The 13,254-nt window shown below is 37.8% G+C and overlaps 1 protein-coding gene across 1 annotated transcript in view; it reads right to left on the bottom strand.

Moving 5' to 3' along the window:
* The window catches only part of KL (klotho), a gene marked incomplete at both ends in the record, with an annotated part of 68,394 nt that extends 60,118 nt beyond the window's left edge, over positions 1 to 8,276 (bottom strand). Inside the window, one exon of the mRNA XM_084283046.1 lies at positions 8,162 to 8,276. Within this exon, the coding sequence (XP_084139172.1) occupies positions 8,162 to 8,276 (115 nt within the window). The remainder of the gene's footprint in view (positions 1 to 8,161) is intronic.
* Positions 8,277 to 13,254: the final 4,978 nt, after the last annotated feature.

Genomic DNA, 13,254 nt, shown 5'->3' with positions numbered 1-13,254 from the left:
AAAAGAAAAAGAAAAAGAGAAAAAGAAAAAGAAAAAGAAAAAGAAAAAGAAAAAGAAAAAGAAAAAGAAAAAGAAAAAGAAAAAGAAAAAGAAAAAGAAAAAGAAAAAGAAAAAGAAAAAGAAAAAGAGAAAAAAAAAAGGAAAAGGAAAAGGAAAAGGAAAAGGAAAAGGAAAAGGAAAAGGAAAAGGAAAAGGAAAAGGAAAAGGAAAAGGAAAAGGAAAAGGAAAAGGAAAAGGAAAAGGAAAAGGAAAAGGAAAAAGAGCCTCATACCAGAAGGGTCACACATTCTGTAAAAGTTCTGTAAAAGTGTCTTTTGTAATTGTACAGGGTATAAACTGCATTTGTTAAGTCTCTGCTTTGTTCCTCATTGTCAACTATCTTGACAAATGTGAGTTTTGCACTCTGTATTGTAGGAACACCAGACATTCACACTGTGTCTTCATACTGATGCTAACAGAAAGCCCTTGCTTACTGCAATGCTTAAAATTCTGTCTGATTGAGATAGAAGGTCCAGGGTTCATTCTGGGGCAAAGCAAAAACACTTTACAAGTATTTCCTATCCACCTTTCTTTTTTTATACATTAAATTTGTTCTCAGGCATACTGTATTTTTTGTACCCAATATAAGCAGAGATAATGCTGTTAGCCTTTGTTTCTTTTCTTCTTTTTTTTTTTTTTTTTTTTTTTGGTCATATTTTACATTAAAAAATCCAATTACAAATTACTTTAAATAGATTACAAATTATGACTTCAGAGTCAGTCAGTTACTATCAGTTAGTATGGGGTCCAATAGATTGTTTTGAAAACGTTTTTTTTTTTTGTATTCCAAAATACAATATGCTGATTTGCTATTGCCATGTAGGATGTTTATAATATCCATTAATCATTATATAGCCTCTTGTAAATTTATTTTTATTCTTAGTATTGAGTCTCTCAGAGCCTCCTTTTCTATTCTTTACCATCACTTTTCATCAACCAGACATCAGTCTTTTGATTACTTTTTAATTGGTGTATCTTCTTTCTAAATTCCGAGTTCTGACCAAGTAAATGCTCCCCTCCATCTAGGTAAACACAGATTATGAATTCTCCAATTCTCGCATCTTATTTAAAGAAAGAAGTTAAGTGATACACAAGTCTTGTCCTGACCCTTAGCCCAGGAATGCACTTCACCCCAGGGCCTGCATCACCAGTGTAAACTCACCAACTAATTGCAATGAGAAAGAGTGGCAGGAGATCATGTTAGAAGAAACCAGTTGTCTTTTGGCTATCAGGACTGGAGCATGGGGAGCTGTTCCAGTCTTTGTCTTATATTCTGTTTGATTTAAGCTGTATATAACCTTTTAGGAGACCAGCCTGTTTAAAGGGGGTTTCATGTCCAGTGTCAAATGAAACCAAACTTCTTTCTTGATCAGCTCTCCTGCTGGTCCTGTATAGGTAGCCCACAACATCCTGGTCTTTGTAATGGCAAAGGAGCCTGCTCTTCTCCAGCACAGAGAAGTGTTGAGGAGTGGATGCATCTATCAGACGGATACATCAAGCAGAAGCTCCCTCTGAGACACTTCTGATCCTCTGCTGAACAATACTTTCAACAGTACTGTAAGCATATATGAACTGTTTTAATTAGCTGAATGTGGCTATCACATTCTTTTCTAATCATCAGTGATTAGTCCCCAGATAAAGTCCCCATTTTTGAAGGAAAGTAAGATTTCTTCTACTTAGAGGACATATGAATACCGTATAGCTTCTTTGCACTTTATACTCCAAAAGAGCTCAAACTATTTTACTGACTGGAAAGAGCTGGGCTTATGTATGATATCATTTTCATGCATGGTGTTTCTTACCTTGTATGAATATAGTCAACTTGCTTCTTTCTTTTCTTAACAAGTTTTAGTTGTATGATATTCAAAAAGATGGCTCAAAAAGATTGTTTTGCTGGTTTTTTGTTTGTTTGGTTGTTTGGTTGTTGTTGTTGTTGTTGTTGCTGTTGTCTTGTTGTTTGGTTGGTTGTTGTTTTTTTGTCTTCAATGTGGACATCCTGAGAATATATTCCTAAAATTTCTCATCTTTCCAAAATTATCTTGTATCTTTGTTTTGTGTTGTTTTTGTGTTTTGTTTTTTGTTGTGTTTTTTTTTTTTTTTTTTTGTCAGCATGTCTAAAAGAATCATGTAACTACCACTGAATGGCACAGTCGGGGGAACTATATTCTCCAGATGCAGTAAAAGTTACTGTATTTTATTTCCTATTTTCTGTGGAGGAAATTACTTTTAAAAGCCTCCTATGACTTTGCAAGAAATAAAAAAGGAAGATAAATTAGTTCCTGCAAATTTTGTACATTTCTACTGCATTCATTTTAATGAAAATGTTCAGGTTTCAAAAGAAGTGAAAGAGGGTTTTTAATTGTAGTGTTCTCCGTTGATAAGATGTAATCAGATATTTTATAGCATACTCAATGTGCACATATGGATGTGCAATAAAATTCCTATTACTGTCTTCTTTCATGAAGGTACATATAAACACAGAAACACGTTATATTTCATCAAATGTATTATGATATTTTTAAAGCAAGGACAGATTCTAGTTCAGTTATGATAAAGAGCTCAGTTTTAGTTCTATTTAACTATGTGGAAAATTCTGATACTGTTCTAAGAATTTAGAGGAATCCTTAAATTTTTAACTTGATTAACTCTACAACCCAAACTATTGATAGCAATGACAAAAAGATAAACAAAATAAAATAGAATAGAATAATAAAATAAAAGTGCTGGAACTAGCGCTAGAGAGATACATTGATTAAGTAGCCCAAAATATGTCGGGAAAAAAAGTTTATTTGTTAAAATAATAAAAATAAAGAAAACCGAAACTTTCTAGAAATGTGCTTTATAACCCATGGCTCTTGCCATTCTTTCTAAATTCTGGTAAAATGTGAAGATATTTCATCTGCACTGTTGACTAACCTCTTTCTTCTGATAGTTGTTTGGACCGTATGAAAAGAAAAGACTCTAGCTTGGATCCATGGTTACTCCTCAAAAGCTAGACTCTTTCTACATAGTGCACATCACCTTTATGAGAATCTGTAAAGTCTGTCTCTTACATTTCATGAACTGTAGAGATGAAGTCATTATGTCATACAAAATAGGTATTATAACCCTTGAAAAGAGCTCTTTGAAAGCCTTGTAAAAGAAAGCCCTCCCCCAATGCATTCATTTATTATACTTGTAAGGGGTAGATTTTCAAGATACTGCTTTCCATATGTATTTGAAGAAATAATCAACAGCTTTAGATGGATTCCATTTTCTTTGAATCATCAAGAAGAAAGTGTTTAAGGCCAGCTGTCAAATTCATTTTGCTTTCTTTGGATAAAGCTGGATAAAGAGATCTCATGATTTTCTTGCTGGCCTTAAACTAAAATGAATTTCTATATGAAAACACTGAGATTGGAAGAGTTAGATTGTTCTCTGCATACTATGAAATTCAAGTAGCATTTAAGTTGCTCATTTTTTGCCTTACCAATCTGTTGTTGAATCTTGTTGTATGAGTTCTCCTAAAGTTATTAAGGCTAAAGCCCCAGAGGAAAATATCTTGATATTAGCATAAATCTATCTTTAACAGCACTAGAGAAGTGGTGAAGAAAAGATGACATATTTAATGCAATTTATTTTCAAGCTGCTATATCATGAATTTTCTTACTTAAAAGAAGATGGGTCCACAAAGGTCATGGCTATGCAGTCATTTTCATATTTTCCACATTTCTTACCATCTTCTGGCCAGTGCAGAGATGCTGACATTGTACTGTTCTCCCTTCAATAACCCAAATCTTTGGCTATTTTTTCCCAGAAACATGGCCTCAGTTCTCAGTATCACGTTATTTATCCAGTGCAAATCATAGAAAGGTAGAGCTGGGAAGGTTTTTGAGGGCGTGTGCACTTCCTGAAGTCCATCCTCTTGCTGAAAGGTTAGATCACCTTTTCTGCAAGCTAGATTCCTAACATCAGTTTGTCTAACCTATTTTTAAAAGCATCCAGTAATAGAATTTCCACCACCTCCTGGCCAACGGTGCTTACCAGTGCTCACTACCCTTACCATAAGGACATGCACCAAGAGCTAATAGTTTGAAATCCTTTGAATCAGTTTAATTCAATCAATTTTGTGTTATCCTTTCAGTTTACTCTTTCTATTGTGGTTTTTGTTTTTGGTTTTTTTTTTTGGTTGTTTGATTGTTTTGTGTTTTTGTTTTGTTTTGTTTGTTTGTTTTCAAATAACAAAGTCAGGAGCTACTTTATGCCAGCCGAGTACTCCAAAGTGCCAAGTGGAACAGGGAGACTATTCTAACTGTCCTATTTTTAAGGCTCCTATTTATATGTCACAGTATGATGTTTACCTTTTTTGCACAATGCTGATTCATGTTCTCTTCTCATCTGCTGTGACACTCAGATTGCTTTCTGCACAGTTGCTGCCTAATCAGTCATCTCCATTCTTGCATTTGTTCCCAGTCAGATGTATGGCTTGTGTCTGCCTCTGTCGAACTGAGCTGGCAGAGAAGGGAAAGGTCAGATGGTTTTCACACATTTGTCAAGGCTGCTGAGAAGCCTAAGCCAGTTCACTTGCAGTCCATCCAAGCTTGATATCACCTGCAAAGTGAAAATTGTGTCTCTGCCCAATTAACAAACTGATTAGAGTGTCAGTTGCTGGGCACACCCACTGAGAGCAGCAGTCAATACCTCCTTCTTGGTTGGCAGGGAACAGCTGATAATGACTTTGTGAATAAAATTTTCCAAACACTTCACAGAAGTTTCATCTAGACTGTCTCCCTTCTTTGCTTGAAGGAATTTAAGGCTGAGTCAAATGTTCATGAGGTGTATCATAAAATCACAGAGTGGTTTGGGTTGGAAAGGACCTTAAAGATCATCTAGTTCCAACCCCCTGCCATGGGCAGGGACACCTACTACAAGGCCAGGTGCTCAAAGCCCCATCCTACCTGGTCTTGAACACGTCCAGGGATGGGGCATCCACATATGACAATCCATACTTCTCCTCTGTCTTTAAAAGCTATTTCACTACCTCCAGCTGTGACTTGGTTTCTGTTTTTCTTCTGGATTTGAACAGGCATCACATCACTGAGCTGGAAAAGATAAATGAAGGTTAAAGGGTGAAATATTTGTTTTGATATGTATATTCCCTCCAACAACAAAATAAAAAGTAATTTCTTTAAGAATCCTGTGCAAAGACTATGCTGACTATCTGCTAGCATTATTCAAAGTCAAACATTCATTCCAGCTTGCTTTCTGTAGGAGATATTCAGGGAGATGCCACAGAAGCTACTGGGGATTTGACGGTCACCAGTGGTTTAGCTTGCGGGGTCAACTTGACAAAAAAAATTACAACCTGAGTATCTGTGCCCAGCTAGCAAGTGATAGTTGCTGCAGGTGATAATAACAGGTCATGATATGGCATCACGAGACCTGAGAACACTTAAGAATTCAAAAGTCCAGTGGGCACACAATGTCCAGAAAACTTGCTGTATTTGGCATTGCGACAACTGTTCCTGAATATCCAGTTCAGCACTGGTGAGAGCAGTCCATGAAGGAAGCTGACTAATGCAAAGAGTTTCACAAAATGAAAATGGAAGAGAAGACAAGAAAAATGAGTGAAAAAAAGTGAAGAATTTCTATCTATACAGCTGAATGAAATGAGTGGTTGGATCACAGTCTAAGTATCTGCATGGAGCACAGCAATGCAACAGAGTTAATCTTGCAAAGAGAAGGTTTATTGATGCTGGAAGATGAATCTAGACAAGTTCACGTAAATGATGGATTTTTTATCCATTTAAAACCTGTTTGTGCTGGGTTGTCTGTCACTGGCAATTGTGAAATCTAGACCACTTTGGTTTTCTGCAAGCTGTGCTGTAGTTCAGAATGCCCATGGTTCCTGTTACTTCGATAAAATTACCAGGACATTCCCTTTGGCCCAATCACCCATATGGTTTGTGGCCTGTCTTTAACTCTATCAACGTACAGAAAGATCAAATGTCATTCCCATGTCTCCATCTTTGTAGGACGGATACAAAATTGCTGTAGAACTTTTCTCTAGCATTTAAGAGAACAGGCCAAATAGGAGAGCATATATTTACAGAGGGACCCTGGAACCCCTGCTGAGCCATTGTGCCTCTAATTCCAACAGTTCAGCAGTGGCAGGACAGATGCAACCCTAATTCCTGGGAAAAATGTATGTACAGGGCTGAACAGCCATACGGCTACCACCATGTTACATGACCTGGAGGGCGTGCATCACAGCAGTTGTGACAGAAGCAAAATGGCAAACCCTACCAACACTACCCTACACTGTAATTCTTACCATTGCAACATCCCAAACCTTGCCTGGCCTTCCATCCCCAAACTGCCAGGGTTCAGAAGACTGAAAGAAGTGAAGGTAGAAGGTTGGGTCTCAGGTCTGACAGTGGAGACACAGAGAATTGGGCAAAGGTTTTGTAGGGAAGCATGGAATTAGTTCTGTCTCTGCAGAGGAAAAAAATCCTGCTATGGGAATCATATATTTAATGAGATTTCTTTTTCTAAGAATTTCTTAAACATATGACTTCATGTCCTACAATTTGTGTATGCATGGGAAATTGGATTATTTTTAGCGAGTAAACAGTATTTTTCATCATCCCTAGCCTGTTCATTCATACATAGAATTCCTTGCATAATTTTCTTTGGGAAAAATTAGGTGATCTATCTTCAGCAAGAACCAGAACGCTCTTTTGTGACTACCCTGAATACTTACAATATGCCAGCAGGATGTGGAAGAGCTAAGTCTGAGTCATGCCTCCATCTGAAGCAGCTTCAGTTCATCACTGATTTTGCAAAAGATTGCCCAGAAGACAATGATATTGAATTTTCAAGGGAAAGGATGAGACTAATATTGAGGTCTCTTACTCTGTTGAAGCCATTCCACTGTGATAAAATGAATTTCATTTGTCAAAGCAGTAACTATAACATAAATGCTCCATCTTCCACATGCAACCTAGCCATCATCTCTCCATGACCCAATAAATCTCTTCATCAGCAAGAGAGACTGAGTCAGCTCCTGAATGGCTTGTAACTTTGCACAGGAAGCCTGTGTATACATTAGTGGGTGCACTATACAAACGGGTATATGCATGTCCCATAGTTTTGAATTTAAGGCACATACTTTACAGGAAGGATGTGTTACTTCCAAATCCTGCTTCAGCAGTTGTGAGTGCCTCCTATATTCAAAGGGACATTGTCACTAAGGAGGAGAGCAGCCCACACAGGGTACGCAATAACATGGTATTGGAGCTGTTTTTCTGGGAAGGAGACTGAGGGAGATGTTTTTAAATGTTGGAGGGCCTTGAAGGTGTGTTTTTTCTTGACATTGGGCTCAGACACTGGCGTACTACAAATGTACACCTCCCCTCCACTGCTGCTGTGAAATGATGGCCTCATTCCTTGGCTTTTGTTACACACAATCCATTCTGTCCAGTGACAATGGAAGAAAAGGTAGCGTGTTGGATTTTTCTTTTCTTTCTAATTGATATAAACTAATGATTCATCTCACCTTTTTTAGATTTGAATCAGCAAATTGATTTTTGCAGTTCTACCATCACACCTCCCAAGGTTGCATGTTGCTGAGAACTGCTGGAGAGGTTTATGTAGAAGCTCATCTTTTCATCACTCAATAACATGAAGCAGACCTCATATCAAGAAGCCCTAATGGTCAGGGACCATCTTTACATTCTTTGTGAGACATGACTGGGACTTAAGTCCTTGTTTATTCCCACAGAAGGAGGCAAAAATATTAATCAAATATATTGTCTACAGAAAAGTGGCTTTTGCCATTTTCCAACTAGTGACATTATTTCCAAGCAGTGACCTTATTGTCACTGCTGTTACTCTGCCTCGCCCCATTTTTGAATCTTTATGTTACACTACATGTGGTGCAGGATGCATTTTAGAAACCATGAGTAAGTGCATGAGCTGCACGGAGCAGAAGACTCAGAAAGAGAGGCACTGCCCATCTTCTCCCAGGAAGTAAATCGCTAGCTGCTGTCCTCCAGCCCACGAGGTATTCTCCCTCCCCACCTATCAAAGGTCAAATCCAGATGATGGATGCAAAATCCCATCCCCTCCTTTCCTTACCTACCTTGCCTAAAAGGCAAGTGTGTGAAAATGAAGATTGCGTTGTGATAACCAGAACTTGAAATGCAGATGTGCGTTTCTTTTTTAGTGCACTTCTGAAGAAGGGAGCCATACTCCATGGCTAAGAGGAATTAGAAAGCCATAATGTGGGTCCTCAGCACTTGGCAAATTGCAGCAAGGGACAGGAAAGAGACCAGCCTGTGTTATATAGCTATCTTTCTGTAATATTAAAGATATCCATTTTATCTGGCAATGGCTGTGACATTTTCTTATCCCTTCAAAATATTGAGTGAATTCACAAATGACTTTCAATAACCCATTTGTATTCATTTCTTTTTCTAAAATAAACTTGTCTAGGAGAACTAATGAATACCACATTCATTATAATGGAAGCCTTTTGCAAGAAATATTCTGCCTAGTACATTTCTTTACACCCAAAGAGTATGATAAGATAAATTCCATTTTCAAGCAGCTGAATGGTATTATAGTCCCATTAATTTCAATAGCTAAGCCACAGCAAGAGCATTTCCTGTAAACTCTTTTAGTTTTGTTTGGATATACAATAGGAAAGTTACTGAAGATTAAAATGAAATCTATCCATTTTTTAAGAGTTTGTCATTACTTTTTGCAGTTCTGCTTTTTTTCCTTAATGCATCAGAGCATTAAAAAATACATGACTGTGACAAATAATAGCAAAGAAGTAGTGTTTACAGAGAACTTTGATTCCAGTCTAATGCATTTGCTAGCATTTTGGCAAACTTCACCCATCTGTTGTTGAGCTGTGGGAACCATAAATTCCCTTCCATGAAGAATAAGAGGTACTAAATACAGTTGCTATCAGCATGAAGCAAGTGATTAAGAGGGAAAAAAAAAAAAAAAAAAAAGAGACATAGCAAAAAATATCTCTGAAAAAACTCCTATTTGCAACTTTAACATCCTAACCCAGAGAGAACATGGATTCTTCTGTGTATAATGGGCATGAGATGTGTTATTAAAAGACTGACCTGGGAATAGTGTGAAGTCCGTGGGTTCCAAAGAGACCCAGGGATGTAACATTATACTTCTCATTTGTTTATCTGCTGGAGGAAGAGAAACAGGTAAGGTAGCACTGGAGTCTTCTATTAATAACTGTGGGCAGTCATAAGCTTCTACATCTCCTGTTGCAACAGTATGACTGTGCAGATCCACCTGAGAAAAGGTGTGTCTGCTCCACGAGAGAGAATTACTAGAATAAATAACTTGTAGAGATATTATCAAATTGCAACAGTCAATGAAAACCATATTTGGCATTAAAAAGTTAGTTTTCTACTCCCCAAAGCCATGGAGGGAAATAAAGGCAGAACAGTTTTGATAATCTAAACCAAAACAGTTGGTTTGAGAAGTGGTAGAATGCTTCTCGTGACTTCATTTTTTCACAAATCACTCCTATTTTCTGTTTCTTGCTCGACATTCCAGAAAAATGGATTTCTGGGACTAATACAAAACAAGCCTGGTGGTCCTAAAGATATTCAGAGTGCTGTCCTTCAAACTTCTCCCCTTGTTGAACAATACTTTCTTGACAACGTTCATCACAGAATATCTACCAGGTGAAGAGCCAGATACTAATGTTGGAATCATACTCAAAAGATTTAGATATTCAAAAAAAGAATTTCAAATCCAAGAGCATACCAAACCAGCTGACATATCAGTGGTCTTGCCACCCTGATCTTGTGAAGGAGATGCAAAAAGAGTAGATCCTTCTAGCTAGTACAAACACACGTAAAAAGTATCTGTGAGTCATGGCATGGCCTCACTGCCAGAGGACCTCACCACACCTGAGGTAAGGGGGACATTTCTCTTCACCCTTACTTTATTTTGCTGGAATTCTTATGATTGGGAAAAAAAATGGAAAAAAAAAAATCTCCAAACATAGAAAAACGAATGGTTTCCTGGTATGTTTAAGCCACAAATAGGAAAAAGATCCATCTGCAGCTGAGAAGTAGCTGAGAGGAATTTGGGGGGGGGGGAAGGGGGGACTGGCTTGCTCTATTTTCTGTACCTTTAGAAGTTTATTCTGTAGAAGGTAGTGCAGTCTGACTGGAATTAAGTTTGTGAGAGGAATCAAGGAACATGATAAAGATCGCATTCACTCTATAGTTGTTATTCAGTAAAAAGAAAAAAATTGTTTTGACCATGATTCTTGTGTTGTTTTTTTTCTGCCATGCTTCAAACAACACAACCTTCTGCACAACATAATGCTGTGTAAATATCTTTTGACATGCCCTTTAGATTATAATAGAAGTATGCAATTATATGTATTTTAGTAGTCTCATACAATACTTATGTTGGAAGGGACCTTTGGGCCCACTGCTCAAGGCTTCAAAGTGGGAGTGGGCTGGACAGGACCTTGTCTGTTGTTTGTTGTGTTTTATTTTTGTTGTTTTTTTTTTGAATACTTCTAGGAATGAAGATTTCATTTGTTCTCTGAGCAATTTGCTCTCCTGTTCAAACAATAAATGAATTATAAAAATACATGTATGACAGGAACCAAATTTTTTTGACATGTTTTCACAGTATCCAGCACAGTTAGGTTGCAGTGTATGGATGCTGCTGAACTACAAATAATAAAACAGACAAACAAAGAAACAAAACCAGTAGATATGCTATTGTAAAATGCATTCCATTGCATTTATTATTACTATGCATATTATTATTATTGTTATGGAGGAACTCAAGATTTAAATGGCAGCAATAGCAAATTCTGCCCTGTATGTCAAAGAACTATGTCTGTTGTGGTGTTACATCCACTGTCTGTTCTCAGCATCTAACCACACAGCACTAAAAATGCATTTTTTTCATATTGGCTAATAAGTTTAACACCTTGTGAGACAGGCAATATTTTAAGACAGTAACTTTCAAAGTGAGCTCTTCTGGGAAGGCCGCAAACCACTGTACTCAATTAGCACTTGTTAAGATCCAAAGAGTGAACATGACACATCTGCAACCAGGATTATCACATTATCAAAAATTGTTCATTCCTGGAAACTCCCATGAATAACTTGACTCATCTCTGAAAAGACTTATGTCACAAACGTATCTCTGGAGCACATTTTTACAGTTACTTGGTGTTTAACTGAGGGGTGCTGATGGTGAGCCAATGGAAAATGAGTGTACTCAGTATCTGCCCAAACTCCCAAACGGTATTTTCTCAGGAACAGCTCAAGGTTCCTAGTTTCTAGAAGAAGTGTCCCTGTGTGTGTATTGCAAGCAAAGTCTGTTATTGTTTCATCACAATCCTAATTTCCCATTTAAATTAATGGAATAGTAACACCATTTACTTTAATGGTTCACATAATATGCGGTATCATTTCTTGCATAAATTGCTTCCCACAGCTAATCTGCTACTGCACAAAATAACAAAAAATATTTTTTCTAATGTTGTTTAATGAAAGAAATTTAGTTGTGCTCTGTACTTCTTGGAAATTCTGCCATTCTACTAGGCAGCAAAGGGACTGCCTTTATTGATATACATCTTTTATAGTAAAAGAAGAGGCTGGTTTTAAAGAATTTATGACATTCTTTTCTGCCTTTTTTTTTTTCTGTTACTTCTACTGTTGCCACATCTGAGGCTCAGAAAGTTGTTACTTTTAAGGGAATATATTGTTTACATATATCTTGCTTGCGCTAAGATGCCAAGAATAGAGGTACCGCTAGTAATTTATAGCACAAAGACCAAAATAGGATGAAGATCTTCCAACCTCAGGACAGACAGCTACAATCACTAGGCAATAATGGTTGCTTTATTGTAACATCTGTTACTTACTGCTTCTCATCCTAAGAGATGGAAAAAAAAACTTGGTGATCTTTGGGCCCCTCACTACAAGAAGGACATTGAAGTGCTTGAGTGAGTCCAGAGAAGGGCAACAAAGCTGGTGAGGGGGCTGGAGAACAAGTCTTAAGAAGAACAGCTGAGGGAGCTGGGATTGTTCAGCCTGGAGAAGAGGAGGCTCAGGGGCGACCTTATTGCTCTTTACAGATACCTTAAAGGAGGCTGTAGAGAGGTGGGGATTGATCTCTTCTCCCATGTGCCAGGTGACAGGACAAGGGGGAATGGGCTAAAGTTGTGTCAGGGGAGGTTTAGGTTGGATATGAGGAAGAATTTCTTTACTGACGGTGTTGTTAGGCATTGAAATGGGCTGCCCAGGGAAGTGGCTGAGTCACCATCCCTGGAGGTCTTTAAAAGACGTTTAGATGTAGAGCTTAGGGATATGGTTTAGTGGAGGGCTTGTTAGTCAGAGGTTGGACTTGGTGATCTTGGAGGTCTCTTCCAACCTAGATGATTCTGTGATTCTGTGATCTTAGATACAACATGATACCACAATAACCAGCCATTTCTAGAGTGCTTTCCTTAGCCAGAATACATATTGCATCAGCCATCACATGGAAAAAGAGCTAGGAAACACTGAACAGAACCAAATGTATATGGTAAGTTCCACAAGACTTTCAATGTCATCTTGAAACCTGCTGTTGTACACTTAAATTACTGTTATACCTGCGGGCTCTAGTCAAATGAAGGCACATTCCTGTCAGGTTCTACCATTCAAGAAATCAGTATTCTCCTTGAGAATACCATACATAAACCAGAGCCATTTGGCTGCAGGCTATTTGGCATGAAAGTGCTCTGATTCATATAAGAGGTCTGCTCCCCCTTGAGTTGGAGGCAGTAAACTGATGCCTGAGGACTTCATGAGAAAATGAACCACAGCCAAGAAACATATTTAATGAGGTTCATTCATTCTCTGATTTATTAATCTGGCACGTTGAAAGAAGCAGGGATCCTACTGTGACCACTGAAAGTAATGTGCATTGTAACTTCACAGTCTCCCTCCATTCATAGTGCAATATTTGCTATGCAGTTAAATTAGCTATGAACACACACATGACACAGGCTGCCTTTCTGCTGAATATGACCTTCTTAGGGCATTCATTATTAAATAGTTATTGTACATGCAGAAAGTGTGATGGGCAACATCCCCTAATGTAGCCTACTCAGTTAGTGTTTGCAGAGTTGCAACATTATTTGGTTCATTCTAATCTTCTCTCACATCCAACCTCTGG

Source organism: Netta rufina (genome assembly GCF_964035555.1).
Source record: "Netta rufina genome assembly, chromosome: 1".
Lineage (NCBI taxonomy): Eukaryota > Metazoa > Chordata > Aves > Anseriformes > Anatidae > Netta > Netta rufina.
Note: the sequence above shows the minus strand (reverse complement) of the source record. Positions and strands in the feature narration are given on the sequence as shown.